The following is a 26053-nucleotide window of genomic DNA, read 5'->3' as shown; positions in this document are numbered from 1 at the left end:
GGAGAAGGGAGAGAGGGAGAGGGGAAAGGGGAGAGGGGAGAGAGAATTCTTACTTTCTCTCATAAAAGAGCCAATTGTCTGTGCTTTTTATATACAGGATGAATGGCTGGAATGATATGACCTATTAAAAGATGATGTATGTATTCCTATGTCTCCCTGTGTACTCACATATGCATGTGCATGTATGTGTGATGTATGCAGGTGGATATGGATTTTTGCAGACATACACACACACAACCACCTTACAGCGGTACATAGAAACTATTCAATGCCTAGAATGAAGCTCAAATTCCCGAACATGACATCTACAGCTTAAATTCCCGAACATGACATCTACAGCATGACATCTACTGGGACTACATCCCAGTCTACTGTGGTCATCATCATTGTCATCCTCCTCCCACCCCTCATCTTTGCAGCCCTGTTTCCTGCCACTTCACCCCGAAGATGCCTTCCCAACCATCGGTCCTTTCCTGACCCCCAAGCACCTGCACACCTTCTTGTCCTGCTCAGCTCCTCCTTTGCCCTTCCCATCACCACCCTGGCAATCTCTTCCTACAGAACTAGTCACTTCCTATTTTCTGAGAGCCTAGAGTATATCTTTTACATACTTACTTAGAGTGTTATCTTATAAGATCTTTTATAATGGTATTTATTAACATTTGTTGTCCAGCATCTTTCATGCTCAGTAAATGCTGTATGATTATAAGAATGAACCATTTAAATGAAAAAAGTAATCTTGAAGGTGAGATGTAACGCAGGCAAGCAGAGAAACACGTAATCCTAAACTAACCAGAAAAAAACTCAAATTAACCTAGTTGGCCTACCTCAAGAGGCTATTCACAACTGAATACAGTGGAATATTAATTCCACTGCATGGAGTGAAGTCAAGAAACAATATCATTGTGATTTAGGCATTTAACAGTACAGATGTGAAGTGTGCATTTTATTACACTATTGAACAGTTTGGGATCAAATATAAGTACCAGTATCCCCGAGACTGAGTGGGGAGCACAGAACAGCTGGTTCCTTTCCCAGGCAGAAGGGTCTCTGTGCACAGGTAGGAAGTGAGCCCACCTTCACCTGCTGACCTCAGTCATTCTGTTATAAGTCTGACCACACTCTTTCTCGGTGGCTTTTCCTAAGAGTAGATCCCAGGTTTAGAGACTCATTGTGGTCGAAGGCCCTAGAGGCGTTTCTTTCAGAGAAGCCAAGATTCAGAGCCTGAAGGGAAGCATCCTAGAGCAGGAAGTCAGCAGACAGGAGAAAGAAAAAGAAAAAAAAGAAAAGAAATCCACACTCTAGGTAAAGAAACAAAATCCCAACTTTGGCAGCTAAGCATTTGAAATGCTAGTTGAATGCCATTTAGATGACTTCCCATATTTCCGAAGAAAAATGTTTACCTACTTAATTGAGGGAGTACTCATTGTGCCCTAGTACAGTATGAAGGTTGAGCAGAAATCAGCACCTATTTGTTATCTATACTGCTTTTTACTGTTTCTGTGGGCTCAGTTGGGAATCGTGAGGTGATTTATAAACTTCAGTCTAATTCTTCTAACATCTCTCAGATGTAGGCAAAAGGATAAACAGGGATCTTGACTCATCAATGTAATGAAATTAAGAAAGTGAAAATTTAGGATGAATTTTATAAGGAACTTACTATGGTGTAATCCATTAGGATGAAGGATAATTTCCCAAGGGGGGGTTGATCTGTATGTTAGAAAATGTATAACGCCCATTCATAATGTATTTGTGACAGACGTAATGCCATGTCCATCTATAAATCAGATTTGCCTTCTGTGCAAAGCCCAAGAGTCCTTCCTACTGAAGGCAATCCTCATGGGCACTGACCTGAGAGGATTTAAAATCCAAAGGGCCCAATTACTAAAAATCCTCCATCCTATAATTGGACTTTGGTATGGAAAATAACACCAGTATTAATCCAAGTCACTTGGAAGGAAGTAGAGTTTCATCTCCCAATTCTGCCAACTGGTCTAACACAGTGTAGGGGATGGGTCTCTTTGAGCATCTTCCCCAAGGGCCATGAGAAACTTACTTTTACTCTGCAGACATAAATTATGCGAGCAATCCACAAATGAGTTACTGACCATATGAGGAACACTGAATGTAAGCTTTGGAATTTCACAGGGGAAACATCATTTTCAATTTGAGGGTCATCTACTGGGAGCAACTCATCCAAACAAAGGACGAGTAGAACCATTTGTCCTTAAGAACAGAGACCAGAGACCATAACTCAAAGAGCAGCAAAATGTGAATGGGAGCACAAGAACTCAATGCTTTGGAAAGAGTAGGCATGGAAGCCTTTTCAAGCCATTCCTTAAAACAGAGGAGCATGTGGTTTGAAAGTTAACCAAGTCTTTAAAAAAAAAAATCATTTCAGTATGCAATATTTTCAGTGGTGCAAGCTCAGTGACCAGCTACCACACTTGCTCTACCTAGCCATTCTTACTCAATGGGAAGTCAAGCAAATACCTTTAAAAATCCCCAATTCATGATATTCATGAAAAGCAAACTGCAAGAACCTATAAAAAAGAGAACAATCTTATTAAAGTTTTTTAGGCCCACTCCAATTTTCATTAGGCTTGCTGCCAAGATTTTATTAGATTCACCCTGATTGCTCCTCAATGTACCCTCATGGTTTAACACAATACAGCACCGTGGGGCATGTTTACCATCGGAAGGGATAACATACCAGGAAATGCAATTTGGGCTAAAATTCTCTACAGCAAAAGCCCCAAAGAAGAATGACCCAACATGGCAATGTGTTTCTAATGACTAATTTCTGAGTCATGGAGCTCAAGGATCTTGAAAGCATGGGAGCCTGGCTTGCCTGAGGAGTTATAGCAAAGAAAGGGGGGCCAGAGCTACCTGGTACAAAAGAGGTAATTGTAGAGGTAGTGGAGTGGACTTATCTGACTCTAGGGATGGGAAACCTTTCACTGGGTAATGTCTTCAATCTCTTGTTCTTTTTTTTTTTTTAATTTTATTTATTTGTCAGAGAGAGAGAGAGAGAGAGTGCACAAGTAGGGGGAACAGCAGAGGCAGAGGGAGAAGCAGGCTCCTTGCTGAGCAGGGAGCAGGAAGTGGGATTTAATTCCGGGACCCTGGGATCATTCCCAAGGAGAAGGCAGACACCCCACTGACTGAGCCATTCAAGCATCCCCAATCTCTTGTTCTTTTAAATACCATGAATTAAAGAGACCCATTAAATCAGGTCCCATATCAGTATTTTCAGAGACTTCGGAAGCAAATATATTTCTTTTATGCTACACATATCACAATAATGGTAGTAGTATTGTATGACTAGAATGCTAACATTCAGTTTGAGCAGAATATTCACTTACAAATTGCAATGAATCACACTGGCCATGCTTTGTGTAACCAGTAAGAGTTACGAGCTACTGTTAGTCGTATCTCAAAGGATAGTTTAGTTCTGAACTTTCCTATGACAGCTTTAGGCATGGAAAAATTACCCCAGTAAGGAGGCTGAGACTATGACTTTGCCCCTTTCTCTTCTTGTGGATGGGGGACAATTCTGAGGGACATTTCCACAAGTGTGAAAGCACGTGTGAAAGGAAGGGCAAGGCTTAGATGTGTGTAATGTGCGTGATCAGTGGCTGTGACAACTACCTCTTTCTATCACCCATGGAATTTAGAGGTGGCTGCATTCCATGGTGTTGCCTGTAGTAACATCTGAAGTAAGCAGAGCAAATGTGATTACCGGGGTCATATGTCTGGATGTTAGCCATGGAGCTAGGAAATAATGCATGGCGGAACTCTGTTCTCCTCTGCAGAGCGGAAAACTCATGTGTCACAATTATGAACAAATCTGTCTCTGGAATGGCTTCTGGCATTAAGAGTCTGGAGTGAAATCTTAGGTCCTCACTCTTGAAAATCATTTGCCTTGGTTTGGGCCTTAGAAAGAACAGAGCAAGCTACACCCACTGCCAACCCTTTATACTCTTTCCTAAGCAAGAGTATGATGCATTCTTTGTGCATCTTAGAAAATCAGAAATAACAGTCATCAGGGAGGAACGTTAAGTAGCAGACTTAGTAATTTTGCTCCTAAAGATTCATGCAGTTTGGAACAGGTGACCTCTCTGCTTTGTTCCCTCCCCGCCCTGCTTGTTCCCCCTGCTCCAGCCGTACTGGTTCCTCACTGCTGTTCCCTCTTGCCCCGCACCTTGCTCATGGCTTTCCTACTCACATTGCCTTCTTCTCTAGCCCCAGATGGCCTGCCACATGCTTTCGTCCCACACTTTGTTTGTGTTCCTGCTTAAGTGTCTCCTCTTCAGAGAAGCTTTCCCTGACTGCCATATATCAGACAGAACTCGTCACGCAGCTACTTGTTCTAGCCCCTGAGTACAGCTGTATATTTCTTTGCAGAAATATTCATGGCGCAATACTGACTCTTCACTTATTGTCTCTCTCTCCTCAGAAACGTAAGCATCATGAGGACAGGGACTTTTTTGGCTCTCCTCATTGCCTAGATCAGTGCTTAAAAGACAATCAATAAAGCAGTATCTGTGGGGCGCCTGGGTGACTCATTCAATTATGTGTCCGACTCCTGGTTCGGGTCAAGTTGTGATCTCGAAGTCCTGGGATTGAGCCCTGTGTGGGGCTCTGCACTCAGGTCGGAATCTGCTGGAGATCATCTCCCTTTCATTCTCCCTCTGCTCCTCCCCCTGTTCACTTGTGCGCACACACTCTCTCTCTCCAATAAATAAACAAAACCTTTAAATCAATATTTGCTTAAGTGAACTAGTTAAAAGTCACTTTTCTACACATTCATTTCTTCTCTTGTTACCTTCCCTTTTTCTTTGCTCTCTTTCCATTTTTTCTTTTTTTCTTCTCTTTCCAAACGATAAATAGACAGAGCGTCCCAATGTAAAAAGTCTTTGTAAATGCCTTTTAGATGTCTGTTAGAAATGCCTAGTTGTCTAGTGATTCTTTTTTTTTTTTTGTCTCAGAACGTTTGACATTGAAATCTTTGTCTTCTTGTAATTTTAGTATTTATTTTCTTAAATTTGAAAATGATCCAGGTCACCTGGGAATGACTTAATTAACTGTTATATTTTGTTATTGATTTTTAAATTGGCTGATGAATGATCTTTTAAAAAATGTATATTTTTAAGTTAACCTGGAAAGAAGCCTCTTGGCCATCAGTGTAATTCTTCCCTATGGTAAACGGTGATGGGGTCAAGTAGCGCGACAAGTCGGGAAGGTGATGAAAACGGATTTTTATTTCCAACATTCATTACTTTGAATTAACCTACGAAAACTTTTACACACAAAGATCTAGTGACAAGGAGAATAAAATAAGCCACTTAAAGCTCTGTGTAGAGCATGGACTTCATTTATTTGTCTTCTGTCACCAAAGTATAAAACAGCATATCCGGGCGCTGGAGTGTTCCTCACACTTCAGTCTTGCTGCTAAATTGTTTTATTTATGATTGTTACTCTCCCTCCGCCTTCCTTTGGGAGAAGAGAATACAAAAATTAAAATGTATAAATTCAAAATATCCACATCTTAAAGAGAATATGTCTAATATTTTCCTTGAGTGAAAAAAGAGGGATGGACATATTTTGCTTTCCTTTCTTTGCAGTGAAAGTTGAAACAGTGATTTTGTGTTATTATAACACTCATCATTTCTCTCTCTAATTTGGATGGTTTTTAATAAAGCTCCATTGATTCCACTGAAAGGAATTCCTCCTGGCAAAAGCAGAACACACACACTGATTGCTAAATATGCAGCAATTATCATATTCAGCAGCACACTTTAATATCTTATTTATAGATGTATCTATCTGTAATTTGCTTTAATTAAGTTGCATTGATTTTAATGACAGGAGCGATCCTCAGACAAGGGGCTGGTGTCATACGCTCCTATGAGTCTTGGTCTATCAATCACTCTCTAAGATGTGGTCCTGAGCCTCTGTGATCTTCTTTAGGCTCCCGGCAAGCCAATCCCAAGGAAGTGAGATTTCAGAGAAAGTCTCAAAGCGTTGACACATCTGAATTTATCCTACTGATCAGAGGACAGTGAGAATGGAAAGGTAGCTTGGTGGAATGAAAGTGGCAACTGAACTTGAAAATTGCCTCCCTAAGTAGAGTGTCCTCACCAGCCCTAACTCACTTTATTGCCACAACCACTTTCAGGTGTGGCTAGCAACAGCATTTTACCACTCCAGAAACTCAGCCTTTTTTTTTTTTTTTTTCCTTCTCCCTGCATTTTCAATAACACCAGACAGCTCTCAGAAGGATCCTGGGTATTTTTGAATTCTTGCTTATTTCCCACACCCCCTCCTGGTGAAAGTTCTGGAAAAACTGGAAGCTAGAACAACAGTTTGCCTTTCACAACACCCATGCTCCAAAGCGAAGGGACTCGCTGACTTAACACAGCACAAAGCAACACGAAGATAGCAAGTATATTTTTAAAGGCTCTAAAATATTATTCATCATGACCAGAAATGATTTCTCTTTCTTTTTTAATGGATGAAGAAGTAAGCACTGCGTCTATAAATCTTTGCACCTCAGAAGGTGCCAACATTAATTTTGTATAAATTATCCGTGTTAGAATGCCAAGGCATGATCACAAAGGAAAACGCAGGAGACAGTTATGCCAGTGCATTCACAGATTCTGGTCACCATTTTTCACTCACTGATTATTGCTACAAGTGTTGATTAATAGTGGTGCTCACGCTGCTAGAATGCATTTCCCTGGAGGCGAAGAAAACATTCAAGAGAAAAAAAAAAAAAACCAGAAAGAAGGAAAGATAATAATCAACCCATCCTTCCGCTTCTCCGTAATAACCCCGTGGAGGGTGTGCAAATCATGGCTCCTGATGATGATCTCTGTTAGCAGCTTCTGAGCCATTTCACTAAAAAGATCATCCATATGCATCAGATCACCGATTTGTCAATCAGTTTATAAGGCAATTAAATGCTCCCTGATCTCCCCTGCTTCCCCCTTTGGGAAAGGATAAAGTGATGTAAACAGCAGGGATTCCGAGAGCGGCGTGAGGACATCTCATACCCGGTCCCTCTCCTGTGTCTTTGTGTCCTGTCTGAATTCTGGGAGAAAGCTTCCGTGATGATAATGTGCAAGACCGGAATTTACCAAGGCTGATTAGCTTAGGACTTATTTTTCTCTCATCAGTAATGCCATACCTCTTATCCACGGAGGGAAACTAATGAATTGGATTTAGAGAGCAAGAACACTTCTTAATAAATGCAATATGACAGGAGATAGGAAAAACAAAGATGGGACTACCACAGGGGAGGCTGGTATGAGCAGGCGGTGCTCTTTTGGACCCTGTTCAGACCTTAGCCGAACGAGCGATGGATCTTGAAGGCTATCAGTTTCCCTTTGTCCAGTTCAATACCATCATTTCCTGCCTCATGTGTCTCTCCCTGGGTGGCTTTTCTCGTCTTTTCTGTGATGTGTTTTTGTTCTTTTCTTAATTGTCTCTAATGAGGGGCAGACAAGGGACGGCTACATTCACAGTTCCCCTCTCGATTTAAGTGGAAAGACTAATTAGTATAAATTATGGCAAAAGAACTCGAGTCCCATAAGTTGGAAGAAGAAAAGGAAGAGAATTTACAGTATTATGTCTTCTTGCACCGAATACGTGATTTATGCAATCTTTCACACGGAATCAGGTTTAAGTTCATTTTGGCTTTTCCGTAAATTCTTTTTCGCTGGTCATGGTCAACATCAATATTGAAATCTCTCCTTTGGATCATTAACCCTTCTACTTTGACATGTCATCCTTCACCCACCTCCATCCTGGCACTTTGCTAGTGATCCTGTGCTCTGTAATTACTTTATGGTCCTTTTCCAGGTGACTCATGCCTCTGACTTACAGCCTTTCTTTCTTCCCGACTTTCTCCAGCATGGGTCTCTGTGTGGCCAACTGAGAAGACCTTTTTCTTTGCTCTCTCAGTAGAAGTACAGGAAACACCTTGTTGGAGATTATGGAAGAAAGGAAGTCAATTCAGCTCCCATCCCTCTAGCCACCCAGAGGACAGGGACTTTTGGGACCACCATGAATCCCTATCTTGACTCTAGTTCTCATTCTTTGGGAAACTCCAATAGTTCTTAAGGAGTTAAACATCTCCTTTTGTAAGGAGGAAAGAGAAGTTCAGAGATTAGAACAAAAACAAACAAAAAACCCCCTACCTAAATCTGGTGGGACACTTTCAAACTTTGGGTCATATGATCTGGGTTCAAGCTAATGATATGATTGTCAGCAATCATGTAACTTTTCTGAGCCTCAGTTTTCTCATCTGTAAAATGGGTTCCTGTCTTCGTTGAAGTGCTTAGATGAAATGAGCATGAAAATGGCTTTCAAAATACATGGTGTATACAAAGTACCATATATATATATATATATGATATTACCATGAAGACAACCCACCCCACTGAATGGGCAAAAAAAGACCCCCAAGACCACATTGTTGCTTAGGTGATCACAAAGCTGCCTTATTCTCACTCTAGTATCTTGCGTTATTTGGTCATCTCCAGCATGCCCAAATGCAGACATAAGCTAGGCATCGAGACTATAGAGCAAGTGGAGGAAAAAAACCCGGAAAGGCTCCCGCAGATCGGCAGCCTCAAAGGCAAGCATGCCCTTGTCATCTCAGATCAGTGCTTCCATCTGGAGTCCCCTCAGAGGGGATGGTGCTGTATGAAGACAGCAAATCTCTTGATGGCTGTATCAACAGAAGCTCCATCCTTAGCCATGGCATTAACCAGAGCATGCTACATTCCAGAAGGAAACAGACAAAGCAGAAAAGGGGGATATAAGAACAAGGAGAAAGTAATAAATTGATAAAAATGTCTAAACCATTTTATTTATTATTATTATTTTTTATTTTTTGTCTAAACCATTTTATAGCAACCACAAAATCCTTATTTTTGTGACAACTGAATGACCTACTGCAAAGCGGCATTACACATGAATGAAATCAATGCCTTTAGGATGCTGGTGACTGCTCCTCGTCCCAAAGTCCTCAAATCCTGTTATCCCTCTTGTGGGTGGGTGTGAGTAGCAAAATACACATCTCAAGCACATCTTTTCTCCCAAACTCTACTAGCAACTTAAATGTGGCCGAGAATTCAGTTTAATATTTAACAAGTTGCAGCTGTAAGGTTAGATTGTACAGTAATTTCTTTCCATATGCTCTCGCATGCCATTCTCTTGCATCTTGTGCTGGAAATGTGCATACCCTACGGACAACACTTCTTAGTCTTCACGGCCCTGTTGGGTGGCACCTTCTTTGCCTGCTTATACCAAGTTGGCAGTTGGTAGAGTTTCTCTGTGATCGGGTATTATCTTTCACTCATGCTACCAGATGGATACCAGATGGGTAATTGTAGCCAGTGCCTCAGCCTCAAGTCCACACCAGAGCCCATGGGCATGGACCTGTCAGTGAGCTGACTCGAAGATGTTGCTTCAAAGAAATACTCCTTAAAACTGTATGCATCTGTTCCCTACGCTAATGATCCTCAAAGAAAAAAAAAAGTAATAAAGAAAGGAAAGAATCTTGTAGACAAGGTTTTCTTGAACTAGATGTTACATCTGAAAGAAGGGAAAATAACCAGAAAGGGCCTGTGAATATCAAACTCATTTCTAGCTAATGGCACCTCTAAAAAGCCACCAACTCAACTAGCCACGTCAGTAGAGAAAATGAAGGATAATCAGTATATTCTTTGTTGGTGATATCTGCACAATATAGACTCTCAATTCCAGGAGGGCAGCTTCTATATGACATGTTCTGACATAAAGAATGAGAAGAAAAAGAAGAGAAATCTAAGGGCTTGAAAGGCCCCAGTGATTCCTAGGGAAGAAAAAGAAATGCACAAAATGGGAAAGACCTATAGTAAGAACTCATCCCTAATCTGTTTCTGTTAAACTGATGCCTCGGTTGTCACTTATGACAAATTACATTAAAAAAAAATATCCTGACAGATCAGCTCGTTGTTTCAAGTGTGTATTTCAGCAGTTCATTATGAAAGTTTATTTTCTAAATTAACTACAAATAAAGTGAAGTCTTCCAACCATTCACTCACACAATGCTGTCAGTGATTTTTTTTTTTTCAGCAGACATCAAAGCATATCCCCTATCGATGCCTGGATCTCTTCAAGCAGAAGTTATCATAAACAGGTTATGTGTTCCCTTAGGTTACTATGGAAACACTTTCTTTTCAGGTCATCCACTTACAAAGGTAACATTTGCATTAAAATATGTTGGAAGTTAATTTTTTTGAATACTCAAGTGGGGTCATGCCATCACATCCAGATCTATTATTTTTAAATCCGTGAACATACATTGATTTAATCTATAAAAAGACTTGAACGAGGTGCTCACCTTATAGGTGTAATTGCCTGCATGTCAGGTAGCTACTTGGACCACTGTAAAAGACACTAACCAAATTCATTTTTGTTGCAAAAGAAAATGTGACAGTGACCCACTAGCTGGCATTCCTCATTATGTTAATGTGTTGAATATTTAAATTGTGTCATCTCTGACACAGAGAGAAGAGGTTGGAGATGAGAACATAGGTGTCAAAAGATCTTTGTCTTTAGAGATTACTAGACGACCATGCCTCAGTTTACCCATTTGGGCCATCACGATTTCAATTTGGCAAACATTTGTCTAAGGGCATCAAAGTGCTCAGACTGGGCACATTGTAGACATGAAACACACAGAAGCTCTCAACTAAGTTGTGTGATGGCACCAGCAGGATGTGACTGTTTTACTTCCTGGTGGCAGAAAAGGAGTGGCAGGGAAGCCCCGACAGAAAAAGGGTGATGTGGTTGGAGCAGCTTGGGGAAGACCATGCAAAAGAGATTATTGTGATGGTGTAGATACACATCTAGTGTGGGCATACACTAACACAAGGCATAATCCTGGGGGTTACCCATCAGGATCACTCATGCAGACCACTTATTGGTGATCATAGATGGATATTCATGAGTAAGAATCTCTGTGCGCTGTGGACCGTGAGGAATTTCTCCTTGAAAGCCACCAATCCATCTCTGACCGTACCATGCAGTCATCAACAACTTGAGAAAGGTAGTGAGACGAAGCCTATGCTCCAGACAGAGTAGAGGACCATAGACTTCACCTCCAGGGAAACTTGTGTGTTACTCCTAAGATGCGTACAGAAGTGTCTTGATCCTTCTCCTTTTCCCCAGAGAGACCCAGAGACAGGGTGCACAATTCAACAAGTATTTATCAAATGGGCAAACGGAGGCACGGTCATCTACTATATTTATCAAGCATTTCTCCACAAGAACAGCATAAATGGGATGCCAGAAGTGGCAAGAATCACGTAGAGGGGGAGGTTGCAACAGACTGTGATAAAGGGTATGTCCTGCACCTGCCCTTCCACACTGAAGCAGAAGCGGAGGCGGGGGGGAGGGGTGCGGCGGGGGGCTCAGGGCTGATCGCCATAAGGATTTCTATGGCAGAAGAGAAGTGAGTAGCCCTATCTTTAACTTCCCTGATCAGTTATTATCACAGTTTGGTCACTATCACCAATCAAAACTGAAACATTAATGACTTGTTTTATCAGTATCCCCAAACCGTTGTCCACCCATATAAAAGAAGTAAGAGCTAGGCTCTTTTGTCCTTTCCTGACTTTGGACACATGCTACAGAATCAAAAGCTTTGCTGTAGTCAAAATGTTTCCCTATCTTTTTCCTTTTGGAGGCCAGATAGTCTTCTAGAAAAAGATGGTAGGACGTACTGATAGAATCCGTGCTAACCAATGCTCCTTGTCTCTGCAATGTGTGTGTGTGTGTGAGTGTATGTGTGTGTTTATGTTTCCAGATAGATGGTTTAATTATATGCTCCATTATCTTAGTATCAAGCATATTTATCAATAAGAAATGAATGCCATCCTGGGAGCTGATTTGTTCAAGGTAACTTTCATTGTAGTATACTTGCATGTCTGAGGATGGCTCTACACTTGTGCTGTCTTATGTGTAGCTACATATCTCTCATTTGATTTCTCGACCATCTTGAAAGCCAAATACACACTCAGTGGCCACTTGTGTCCCTGGAAAGGGATGTAGACATATGAGTACAAGAAACATTTACAATTACTTTTCAGTCATTACTCATTATTTTTTTAAATTTATTTTTTATTTATTTTCAGCATAACAGTATTCATTATTTTTTCACCACACCCAGTGCTCCATGCAATCCGTGTCCTCTATAATACCCACCACCTGGTACCCCGACCTCCCACCCCCCGCCCCTTCAAACCCCTCAGATTGTTTTTCAGAATCCATAGTCTCTCATGGTTCACTTCCTCTTCCAATTTCCCCACTACTCATTATTGACGAAGATCAGTCTCCCTCAGTCCATACTACACCCAGAAGCTATCTCTCAACAGTAGTGAATAAAGGCAGCAATGTTGCCCTTTAGGTGTTGTATACCTCCGGAGTTTTAAACTAGACAAAACTACAGTAATCATTAAGGATAAAGCAGTAAGCAGAAGTTCAGTAATAATCTTGTAAATTTAAATCTTTTCCATGTTGACCAATTGAGCATCTTGCAGGATTTTCCTCACAAGAATTAAAAAGGTAGTAATATGGGATGTGGCATGTGTCAAGTTTGTTTCCTAGTTAAAAATGGAAATATGGCTGGCCAATAAGTGCTGTAAACAGGAGATGGGTAATTTGACATCAAAGTTGAACTTGCTATCAAAAAGAATCTCACTTAGGGTACTGAAAGCTGTGAGATCCTGCGGGCTTTCTGACTGGCATGTTTCTGGGTGCATACAATTACCAACATTTAAGGACAGGAGGCCATCAAAGTCAAGTACTTTTTAGAGAACTTCACCTTGCCATATTGGAATGAACTTTGAATCCACCACCACTTCTAGCTTTGAGGTCAAGGCTGTGTCACCACCAAGTAGAAGGGCAGCAACTGAATGGGAAAGACCAGTGACAGCCACCCAAGGGTACAGGAGTACACACCCACAAACCTACAACCAACACCCAAGTGTAGTCAGGAGTACAAAGTGGGACAGAGGTAAGAAGGGTCTGAGAGGAAAGGTGAAATCAGACCAAACTGTGAAACAGAATCTATGTTCAAGATTATCCATGATAGGATGGCAAGCACTTGGAATCAAATTGAAATGGGTGACCAACCCCGGGCAGAAAATTCCAATGAGAACTCCTTCTTTAAGGTTCTAGGGGTACCGGAGGTATCAGCCTCCATGGAAGTCTGACTCTCGTGAGCAGGTGGAGTCCCAGACCATGAGAGACAGGAGATCATAAAAATCAAAATAGGGCTCGTTTGATTCTAAGAAAACTTTTGAAAAAGGATCCCACAGATTTTCCTTCACTTTCCCAGGATGGGCACAGATCATAAACCTATAGGAACCCAAGTAATCATAATTGCAGGGGTCAAGGACCTGGGGGCAGGGAGTCAGCCCCGTTCTTTTTGAAATTCTCATTAAGATGAAGTTGTCACCAAAATGGAGAGTGACTATCAGTTTGATGTGAGAAAAAACAAGCCTTTAGTAATGCTGGGACTCATGCGTACTGTTGTAAACCCATAGTGAGAATTTTCTGCTCTATTATAAATATGATTCTGTGATTAGACTATCATCCATATTACAGACCTCAGACTAGGAATTAATAAATTCATGTACTCAGTGTATCTATGTCCTTGACAGGAATTTTACTTTTCATTTAAAAAAATTATAACAATACAGCTTGACAGAGGCAGTAAGATTTTTATATATTCAGAGGTAACTGCATATATATAGCCCTTAGAATTACATTATAATTATTTTTTACATCTTCAGTGTAAACAAGAAAACCTACAACTTGACCCTCTGAATTTCTGTGGGCCTTTCAGCTTAGCCCTACTGAAGTTACACTGATGGGCGACCAGAAAGCCGGCTCTCTCGCTGCATTTTGCAGGCTTTCCTTGGAGTGGCAAGGAAACCAATTTGGAAGTTTTACACCATGTCTCACTTTTGTAGGCCCATTTAAAGCAAAATTAGGAGTTAGTGTAGGAGTGGGAAAAAGCCATCGTATTTTCCAGTCATCCTACTAGATATGCATTGTTTTACTGAGTGTGAATAAGTGTAAGCAGCAGCTAGGAAAATGGCCTTTGTGATGCAATAAAACTGTCCCAGAGTTTGTTATGATTCATCATGAAGAAATTCCTTCTTAAAGGGAAGCTAAGCGTTAAAATGCGTATTGAATTCTGGACGCGGTGACAATGTCAGTGAGCCCAGGCCATTTACCGCTGCTCTCCCAGATTCCACTGAAAAGTTCCGCAGCACCCACGGTAGGTCAAATATGAACCGAAACTAGGTACGGAGGAGTATCTGCTCAAAAGGGTGCCCCAGACCAAGCTGAAAGGGGGACATGGTGCGCACTCACAACCAGTCTTGCTGGGGAGCTGGCAAAGGACGCTGCAACGCCCCTTGGCCATGATTTCAGAGAAACCAACTGAGAAACTAAGCAGAAGCCAACTTCTCTGCCAGGTGTTGCATGGGATCTGGGTTCCCTTCCTGTCTTTTCAAGCTTCCAGAAGTCTAAATGGGAGGCGTCGCTTTCTATCAGCCAGGCCTCTTGTGGAGCTATGAGAGGACTTCTCCACAAAGAGTTAGCTGGGAGGACAAGAGAACCAAGGAGACTGCCACCATCTTGTCTAAGGAACATTGATGCTTTCAAGTAAGGAAACAGAAACAAATCAACACAAAACTGTTAACAGAAAGAACTCAATAAGTCCTTTTGGCAAAATGAATGAAATGAGACCAATGGCTAGAATAATTTGGGTGAAAATTTTGAATATCATGAATACAGAGAGAATCCCAGAAGATCCAGATAAGGGAAACAGGTCACTTACAAAGAAGAAAAATCAGGTCGGCCTCAGAGTTCTTCTTCCCCGATATTAAAAACCAAAAGACAATGGGATGTCTGGGGAAAAACCCTTGGGAAGAAGGTATGTCACTCATTTAACAAATATTTATTATATACCTCAAAGCTCCAGGCATTGTTGTAAGTATTGAGATTTATACATGAAGGATACTATCAGATTTCAAGGATTTAGAAATATACTAACTCTAGGTCCTTCCTGAAGTGAAATTACTCAGACAGGTAAGCCTGTTAACAGTGAGATGAATCAAGATAAAGAACTCTGTGCTGGAGATGTTTTAGCAAAGAGGGGCTGGCATTAGACACAAAATGTAATCCCTGGATGATACAAAACATGCCACATAAAAAATATTAAAAGAGAAGAAACATTCTTCTTTAAAGACTAGATCTAAAACAGCACAGGTTTAAAGTGTGAGGGTAGGTAGTGATGACATATAACCATGTCACTTTGTTCCTTTCACATGGAAGGAACTCAACAGAGATGATTTCATTTTTGATGTTGATAGAGAAAACAGGATAAAGAATGTTTTTGTAAAGTCCATACGAGGGAAATTACCAAATAAAATAATCAAAGAGACTGTAGCACATGGGGAATAAAATAGGAAAAGGAAAAAGGTGTATAAAACAGAAAGTCTAAACCAAAATGACAGAAAGAATAAGGATGACAGTTATGATAACAGATATAAATGAGCTAAACATTGCTTTGGAAGAAAAAGCCTCAGAATGAATCAAACATTACGTTTCAACCTTTTCTGAGAGATAGACCTAAAAAATGATGCTGAAAGTCTCAGAAACAAAAAGCACATGGGGACTTTAACCTCGTGTTTGTCTGCCTTTGACAGATCAAGGAAATGATAAATAAGCATATAGAGTATCAGAAACAACATAATTAATAAGATTATTTTACCAACGGTAGGACACATATTTCTCATGCTTAAACATCTGACATATGTATGGGGATGGCTCTTAATATAAAAGCTTACATTGGTGGTGTTTACTTTTTGTTCTTTTCCTGAAAAGCTGTCATTAAATTTATAGCGTGTATAATGACTATGCTGACTGGAATTTAAGGAAATACTGTGATATATGTGTGTCGTCTACTAGAATGCAAGTACCATAAGGCAGAGATTTTTGTTCATTTTGCTTTCTCCTGCAACCTCAGCACCTTACCAGAGCCTGAATATAACAGGCACTCAATAAATGTTTATTTGATAATAAACATTTTTAGAAAAATCATTAGTTTTAATTTACTTAATTTAAAACTTTAAATGACAAAGTTATATACACTATGTCAATTTCAATACATGTCCCAACTTGCAGAATTCACTATCCTGGACTACAAAATGTGAAAATTTACATTGATAATAAAATTTTAGAGAGAAAAAGCCTCAATCCTTAAAAATTAAAATAATGACTATATAAATCATTCTTGGTCAAAGAAGAAATAAAATCTTAAATTTCAAAATACATAGAAAAAGAAGAAGAAGAAGAAGAAGAAGAAAGAGAAGAGGAGGAGGAGAAGGAAGAAGGAGAGGAAAGAGGAGGAGGAGGAGGAGGAGAAGGAGAAGAAGAACATTAAGATATTAAAATTTCTGGAAGTATACCAAACTAAATTCAAAACCAAACTCATTGCCTGAATTATACTGTCATTGAAAATGATTAAAAAGTAACTGAAATAAATGAGCTAAATAATTCAAAAAGTTTGTTTTATTCCTTCTTAAAAGAAATAATAAGTTAATGAGGTAAAAATAAATATATCAAAACAGAGAAATAAAATTATTAAATATATTAAGTGGCAAAAACCATAAAATATACTATCAGGTTGAAAGTCCCAATGAAATAAATGATGTTATGAAAAAAATACAGAAAGTTTCCAAAATTCAGTAAAAGAGGAAGCATCTCCTTTCCCAAAGATTTCCATCTATTGGAAAAGTTGAAAAAGGTGTCAAAGAATTACCCATCAAAAAGCATCAGTCTAGATGGTTCTATGGATGAGTTGTTTTAAATCTTGATGAAGAGATAATTCCTAGACTACAGAAATTGATATAATGCATAATATCAGATGAAAAGCTACTCAAATTATTTTACAAAGGTTGTGTAACTCTTCTACATAAAACTGCTAAAGTTAGTGGGGAAAATCTTTAGAGATCAATTTCCCTAACAAGTAGAGGTACAAAATCACAAATGAAATATTTGTAATCCATGCCCAGCTTTATCTTCAAAGAAAAAACAGACAGATTGTGAGTTAGATTTATTTTTTCAGAATTACAAGGGTCATTCAATATTAGAAACCCTATTAATATAAATCATCTCATTAATAAAAAAAGAAAAAAATCATATAACCATCTTGATAGACATTTAAATGCCATTTGAAAAAACTAACAAAAATCGCTGGTTTGTTTACACAAAAAGTAAAGCTTCTTTTTTTTCTGAAGTATCATAAAGTTAAGAGACTACTGACGAAGTTAGAAAAAAAATTCTGACTGCTACCTGACAGTAAAGGCTTAATAATCCTTCTATGTCAAGAACATTTACAATTTAGAAGCAAAGAAGGCAAGCACTGAATAGAAAAAAAGAAAGTTCAAGATCAACAAGGAAATAAAGGCCTTAAATGACACACTGGACCAGATGAACATCACAGATATATTCAGAACATTTCATCCCAAAGCAACAGAATACACATTCTTCTCTAGTGCACATGGAACATTCTCCAGAATAGATCACATCCTGGGCCCTAAATCAGGTCTCAACCAGTATCAAAAGATTCGGATCATTCCCTGCATATTTTCAGACCACAATGCTCTGAAGCTAGAACTCAATCACAAGAGGAAATTTGGAAAGAACACAAATACATGGAGACTAAACAGCATCCTTTTAAAGAATGAATGGGTCAACCAGGAAATTAAAGAAGAATTGAAAAAATTCATGGAAACAAATAATAATGAAAACACAACGGTTCAAAATCTGTGGGACACAGCAAAGGCTGTCCTGAGAGGAAAATACATAGCGTTACAAGCCTTTCTCAAGAAACAAGAAGGGTCTCAAGTACACAACCTAACCCTACACCTAAAGGAGCTGGAGAAAGAACAAGAAAGAAATCCTAAACCCAGCAGGAGAAGAGAAATCATAAAGATCAGAGCAGAAATCAATAAAATAGAAACCAAAAAAAACACAATAAAACAAATCAATGAAACTAGGAGCTGGTTCTTTGAAAGCATTAATAAGATTGATAACCCCCTGGCCAGACTTACCAAAAAGAAAAGAGAAAGGACCCAAATAAATAAAATCACGAATGAAAGAGGAGAGATCACAACTAACACCAAAGAAATACAAATAATTATAAGAACATACTATGAGCAACTCTACGCCAACAAATTTGACAATCTGGAAGAAAAGGATGCATTTCTAGAGACATACAAACTACCACAACTGAACCAGGAAGAAATAGAAAGCCTGAACAGACCCATAACCAGGAAGGAGATTGAAACAGTCATCAAAAATCTCCAAACAAACAAAAGCCCAGGGCCAGACAGCTTCCTGGGGGAATTCTACCAAACGTTTAAAGAAGAACTAATTCCTATTCTCCTGAAACTGTTCCAAAAAATAGAAAAGGAAGGAAAACTTCCAAACTCATTTTATGAAGCCAGCATCACCTTGATCCCAAAACCAGACAAGGATCCCATCAAAAAAGAGAACTACAGACCAATATTCTTGATGAACACAGATGTGAAAATTCTCACCAAAATACTAGCCAATAGGATTCAACAGTACATTAAAAGGATTATTCACCACGACCAAGTGGGATTTATTCCAGGGCTGCAAGGTTGGTTCAACATCTGCAAATCAATCAATATAATACAATACATTAATAAAAGAAAGAGCAAGAACCATATGATACTCTCAACAGACGCTGAAAAAGCATTTGACAAAGTATAGCATCCCTTCCTGATCAAAACTCTTCAAAGTGTAGGGATAGAGGGCACATACCTCAATATCATCAAAGCCATCTATGAAAAACCCACCGCAAATATTATTCTCAATGGAGAAAAACTGAAAGCTTTTCTGCTAAGGTCAGGAACACGGCAGGGATGTCCATTATCACCACTGCTATTCAACATAGTACTAGAAGTCCTAGCCTCAGCAATCAGACAACAAAAGGAAATTAAAGGCATCCAAATTGGCAAAGAAGAAGTTAAACTATCACTCTTTGCAGATGATATGATACTATATGTGGGAAACCCAAAAGACTCCACTCCAAAACTGCTAGAACTTATACAGGAATTCAGTAAAGTGTCAGGATATAAAATCAATGCAAAGAAATGCATTTCTCTACATCAACAACAAGGCAGAAGAGAGAGAAATGAAGGAGTTAATTCCATTTACAATTGCACCCAAAACTATAAGATACCTAGGAATAAACCTAACTAAAGGGGCTAAGAATCTGTACTTAGAAAACTATCAAGTACTCATGAAAGAAATTGAGGAAGACGCAAAGAAATGGAAAAATGTTCCATGCTCCTGGATTGGAAGAATAAATATTGTGAAAATGTCTATGCTACCTAAAGCAATCTATATATTTAATGCAATTCCTATCAAAATACCATCCATTTTTTTCAAAGAAATGGAGCAAATAACTCTAAAATTTATATGGAACCAGAAAAGACCTCGAATAGCCAAAGGAATATTGAAAAAGAAAGCCAAAGTTGGTGGCATCAAAATTCTGGACTTCAAGCTCTATTACAAAGCTATCATTATCAAGACAGCATGGTACTGGCACAAAAACAGACACATAGATCAATGGAACAGAATACAGAGTCCAGAAATAGACCCTCAACTCTATGGTCAACTAATCTTCGACAAAGCAGGAAAGAACGTCCAATGGAAAAAAAGACAGCCTCTTCAATGTTGGGAAAATTGGACAGCTACATGCAGAAAAATGAAATTGGACCATTTCCTTACACCACACATGAAAATAGACTCAAAATGGATAAAGGACCTCAATGTGAGAAAGGAATCCATCAAAATCCTTGAGGGGAACACAGGCAGCAACATCTTCGACCTTAGCCGCAGCAACATCTTCCTAGGAACATCGCCAAAGGAAAGGGAAACAAGGGCAAAAATGAACTATTGGGATTTCATCAAGACCAAAAGCTTTTGCACAGCAAAGGAAACAGTTAACAAAACCAACAGACAACTGACAGAATGGGAGAAGATATTTGCAAACGACATATCAGATAAAGGGCTAGTGTCCAAAATCTATAAAGAACTTAGCAAACTCAACACCCAAAGAACAAATAATCCAATCAAGAAATGGGCAGAAGACATGAACAGACATTTCTGCAAAGAAGACATCCAGATGGCCAACAGACACATGAAAAAGTGCTCCACATCACTCGGCATCAGGGAAATACAAATCAAAACCACAATGAGATATCATCTCACACCAGTCAGAATGGCTAAAATTAACAAGTCAAGAAATGACAGATGCTGGCGCGGATGCAGAGAGAGGGGAACCCTTCTACACTGTTGGTGGGAATGCAAGCTGGTGCAACCACTCTGGAAAACAGCTTGGAGGTTCCTCAAAATATTGAAAATAGAATTACCCTACGACCCAGCAATTGCACTACTGGGTATTTACCCTAAAGATACAAACGTAGTGATCCAAAGGGACATGTGCACCTGAATGTTTATAGCAGCAATGACTACAATAGCCAAAATGTGGAAAGAACCTAGATGTCCATCAACAGATGAATGGATAAAGAAGGTGTGATATATATAAACAATTGAATACTATGCAGCCATCAAAAGAAATGAAATCTTGCCATTTGTGACGACTTGGATGGAACTAGAGGGTATCATGCTTAGCGAAATAAGTCCATCGGAGAAAGACAACTATCATATGATCTCCCTGATATGATGAAGTGGAGATGCAACATGGGGGGTTAAGGGGGTAGGAGAAGAATGAATGAAACAAGATGGGATCGGGAGGGAGACCAACCATAAGTGACTCTTAATCTCACAAAACAAACTGAGGGTTGCTGGGGGGAGGGGGGTTGAGAGAGGGGGGTGGGGTTATGGACATTGGGGAGGGTATGTGCTTTGGTGAGTGCTGTGAAGTGTGTAAACCTGGCGATTCACAGACCTGTATCCCTCGGGATAAAAATACATTATATGTTTATAAAAAATAAAAAATAAATACAAAATTTAATATAAAAATAAATCATAAAAAAGAAGAAATATACATGACCAATAAACACATGAAATGCTTAATCTCAGTTGTAATTTAATGAAAACAAAATAATTGATATGAGCCATCAAACTGGCAAAAATTAAGAAAAATGAAAACACTCAGTTTTAATAGGTCTGGTATGAAACCTATATAAAATAGACCATTAAGATCTATTAAATACATTAATAAATATGCTGTTGGAGAGAATATAAACTTATTAGCTTTTCTAGGGGCATGTTGGGTAACTTGTAGCAATTAAAATTTTTTTCATAGCCCTATGTTACATAATTAATATACTGATTTATGATAATGAAATAATAACATAAGAATGCAAAGATTTATCTAGATGATTATTTATCTATAATTATTACTTCATTACTTACAGGAAGTGATGAAAATAACTTAAACATCCAACAATGAAAGCATGATTAATGAATTAGTGGGTTAAATGTTATATTCACATTTTTGTGCATTATTTAATGGCAGGAAAAATGCTCACAGTATAATAGAAAGTTAAAGAAGTAGGTTAAGTAACAGCATATCCAGTAGGGTCCCAATTTAATTACTACATGTGATATGCACGCATGTGTATGTGTCTCTATAAAATAAGCCAAAGCATAACGTGTTCATTTATTGCATGGTTGATGATAGATGATTTACATTTCTGCTTTAACACTTTTACTCATTATGTAAATTATTACAGTGAGCATGTATTATACCTATAATAAAAAAGTTTAATGTAAAAGGCAAAAAATCATAACTTCAGGATAATAAGAAAGACTAGAGTATGGCAACCATATCCACCTGGTCTTCAGAATACTTTTGTCTACATAATTGTAACTTTGCTTCAGATGTTTATTTAATAGCTACATAAACCACCAACTGCTAAACTAAAATTAATGAAAATATGTGCAAAGTGTGTACCTATCTACCTGTATATCAACATACATGTACACACTACATTGATATACAGGTAGAATCAAGAAAAGTAAAGTCTGGGACATTCATAATGTTTCAGATGTGATGTATTCAACATTATTTACTCAAAGAAATGATTGAACCCCCACATCTGAAACAAAAATCCTACGTGAAATCCTATAAATGAAATGGTAAACCAACCAGATATGGAACTTCAAGTCTAGACTATAGGTTTTTGACCTTTTAAAATCATAATCCAGAGGAATATAGCTTACATTATGAGCTAGCCGATATGTGTATGTGTGCACAGATCGGATATAAAACAAGAACTTCACCAATCAACACTCATCTTTACTACCTGCCATGGCCTCTGATAGAGCCTATTCTATTCAAAATCTTAAAAATGTCAATTGTGACTAATTGGTTTTATGATCACCTAATAAGTTGTGACACACGGTTTAAAAAACTATCCTCTAGGGCAGGTCTCACTCCGTAATTGGGACAGACGTGATGCACCAAGGCTCACATCCTCAAAACGAGAGGCTGGGCCAAAAAAAAAAAAGAGGATCATCATGAAACATTATAAAAACTGCTTTATATTTGCTTAGAAATTACAAGGGCAATCGGAGTAGCTTATGTGGAGTCAGAATGCAGGCAGAAGGGAAGCCCAAACACACAGGGAAACTTTGTGGAGATAAAAGCAAATCTACTGTGTTCATTGGTTAGTCCCTCTTTCCTATGTGTTTGCTTATCCATTTTTTTTTCCCCTGGTACCATTATTTCTAAATATCTCATTACATTTGAAATTATGTTTCCTGTCTGCCTTTCCCACCAGACATGAACTCCTTATTCACTTCTGAATCCTTAGAGTCAAGTAAATTTCTGGCACAGAGACAGAAAGAAATTTGCCACCAAATTAAGGTCTAAGGAATTAATTGATAAATGAATAAATGAAGAAACCATGTGCTTTGAAATTTTGTTCTTCAATCTTGGGGCCAGAGTGGCACAACATAAGTGAAATGGGTTTATTCTTTTCCTTAATTAATGATAGGACATTAACAGCTTTTCTTTTTATTTTGGAGATAAGATCCTCAACAAAGTTAGGAAAGTTGTAAGAGCAACTTTCTCATTGAGCAACTCTACTGTGGAGTTGCTTTCTTACCAATGAGACAGTGGGGCAGTTCTCAGATTTCTGATAAATTAAATTTATGAATCAATTAAGTGGAAATATTGAATGTTTAAAACAAAATTTCAGTTCTTTCCTATTTGCTTATCAACTTTTTATTCCTCCATCGTCTTGTATTTGAGGACTAGATTTTTTTTAACCTTACATGTATACATCTATAGGTAGAGAAAGGAGCAGGTTATCTACTTCCTGAAACTGGGAAATTTAAGAAATAAATTTCTCTAGAACCACACGTAAACCACAAACTGCTAAAATCCCATAGCATTTTTTTCCCCCAATCGCCAATTTAAGTATTATGTTAAAAGATTTCTTCCGGCCATCCTTCATATGAATGGTGAGACCATGAGTGCTTCCTCTGGAATATGAGCTTCTGATTCCCTTATTACCACATACACACCCCTGCTGCAGTGCTGCCTGACACTTTAAACCTGGGAAGTTACTGTAATGGGAACTGCTTGGAAAACAGGAAACCTGATCCATACTAAACAGATGAAGAAAGGAAAAGTAGCTGATACATATAAAAAATTATAATTAGAATAGAGCTGCTATTCAGAAACAATCTGGAACTCTGGCAATTAGTGATGTAGGGAAAACAAAACTGAAAAATAGAGATTTCTCCACATCGTTTGGGGGTATCCATTATCATAGAGGGAGCCAGAAGGTTCATTAGAGGAAAACCATCAGATCATGATACGGAATGTCTTTCTCATACAACATTTCCTACTGTTTCTCTAAAAGGAGAAATTTGAAAACAATATCTTTGGGCACGCACCACCCCCTTCCCAAGACACCCCCTCCCGATACACCCAATACATGCACACGCACACCGACACACAAACACTCACACACACACACACACACACACACACACCCTAGTCAGGTTTTCCTTCTTTGTTGTTACGTGTTGATGCAAATGTGGGGCTTGATGTACACTTAGAATAAATTGCTAAGTATTTTGTGAACGAATAAAGCAACAAAGGAATAAATGATAGCAGAAAATCTATTTCTCTCACGTATTGCTTTAGTTTTGCTGTCTAGGGAATGAAGCTATGTCTGAGTGAAAGATGACACAGAATGAGCTAAATCATTTGAAGAAAGCTTCATGGAGATAAAACCCAAGAAATCCATTACTTTACAAAATTCTTATCTTGAAGCTGGAAAAGAAACTATTTCTCAATTGTTTATAATAACAATGCTATACCAGTTCTTCCTAGATCATTTACTTGAATAAATGGAAAGTTTTCCTGTGTCTGGATGAAATCACTGGTATCCACTTTTGCACTTTCTCATAGACACTGTGAAAATCAGCACCGTGATTTCAAGAATCAGAAGGAAACACAAAGAAATGAATGAATTTCACAGAACAGTAAAGTCACAGACTCTGATATGTGTCATTACAATTGTATTCCAAAGTGGTCATTCTTCTTGTGGAGAATGGCAATTTCAGTACTGCTGTGCTTATTAACATTTTAGGGTCCTCTTTTATTTGAGTGTTTTTCATATTTCAGAGGAGATATTTTTGTGGAGTTTTCTTTTCTCCATAACACCACACTCATTACTATTCAATAAGAACCACATGATGTTAAGCTCTCGAAAGCTCTAGGTTGAATTTTTTCTTAAAATGAAAGGACAAGATGGCTGCCGCCGCAACCTGATTGGCTAATTACCCCGGAAGCTGTGAGAGGGGAACGTTTTGCGCTCCAGGATCTGAACACAAACATGGCTCTTGTGGGGTTTTCACTGCCCTCCAGGTTAAGTGTTACATGTGTTATGAATGCCAGTTCAATGGAATTCCGTATCTTCTACTCCACAAACATCTTCACTTTTAAAAATTTAGTACCCAAACTTAATTTCAGGGTTTTGGGCTCCGCTAAAATAAAACGTATCCAACTGATTTTAAACAGCTTTGAGAACCGTTTAGGAAATCTGGAATTCATACGCGTTTCTGCTATGGTTTTTCCTATATTATATAAAATGGTCATTTCTCCCATTGCAGTAGAAGAAAAGAATGTGATTATTGTAGAAGTTGGAATTTTGGGTTTTAACCATGATCCAACACAAACGGCTGTGGTTTAGGGGAACTTAACCTATTCTAAACTTGACATCCTGAGCTGGAATTAATTGTTCATTAGAAGGCAGAAAGAGTTCTTCTTTTTTTCACTCTAATGTAAGTAGAGCATAGAGTTGACATATTTTGGGGAAAAAATGTGGTTTTGAACTTTCTTTTTCTGCTTCTTGGTATTCAGGGTTGGGTTTAAGCCAGAGATAGGCTAGCTTATTTGATTATGGCAAAAAAGAATGATTTCATTTTGACTTTTACAGAGATCTCATACTATTTAGCATTGGGTTAAAAAAAAAAATCAGAGTGCTAATTAAAGAGTAGTTCCACAGAGGCAAGTCTGTATTGTGCTAATAAGCAAATACTCAGTGTTTCCCTTTCTTTCAAACATCTCCTGTAGGAAAAAGTATCTAAACAGCTGCCACAGCCACGCTCTTTCTCCTTCTGTTTCCATCAGGAGTTGTTAGCACAGGTTAGAAGATCAGCTTGCTAATGGTTGTGTGACTATGGTGCACAGTCTTAAAACCTTAATTTTCTCATCTGTAAAATAGGACTAAAAATACCTACCTCCTGGATTTGTTTCCTGGAATAACTTATATAAGGTATATAAGGTGTTTGCACACATCTGTCAGTCAGTACTGAGTAAGTGCTGTCATTTTTGTCATTCATCGGGCTGTAGCATAATTTATTGAGTAAATAATTTGTATATATTCTCTTTGTATTC

General features: G+C 38.6%; 1 protein-coding gene across 4 annotated transcripts in view; it reads right to left on the bottom strand.

Moving 5' to 3' along the window:
• The window catches only part of PARD3B (par-3 family cell polarity regulator beta), a 1037391-nt gene that overhangs the window by 68612 nt on the left and 942726 nt on the right, over nucleotides 1-26053 (bottom strand). Inside the window, exon 22 of one of the 4 annotated variants that reach the window (XM_044241397.1) lies at nucleotides 5247-5496. The exons of the other annotated variants lie outside the window; for them this stretch is intronic. Within the exon in view, the coding sequence (XP_044097332.1) occupies nucleotides 5455-5496 (42 nt within the window). The 3' untranslated portion in view covers nucleotides 5247-5454. Of the gene's footprint in view, nucleotides 1-5246; nucleotides 5497-26053 lie in introns of those variants that run through there. 4 annotated transcript variants of the gene reach the window in all.

Source organism: Neovison vison, chromosome 3, assembly GCF_020171115.1.
Source record: "Neovison vison isolate M4711 chromosome 3, ASM_NN_V1, whole genome shotgun sequence".
In the NCBI taxonomy this organism is placed as follows: domain Eukaryota; kingdom Metazoa; phylum Chordata; class Mammalia; order Carnivora; family Mustelidae; genus Neogale; species Neogale vison.
Note: the sequence above shows the minus strand (reverse complement) of the source record. Positions and strands in the feature narration are given on the sequence as shown.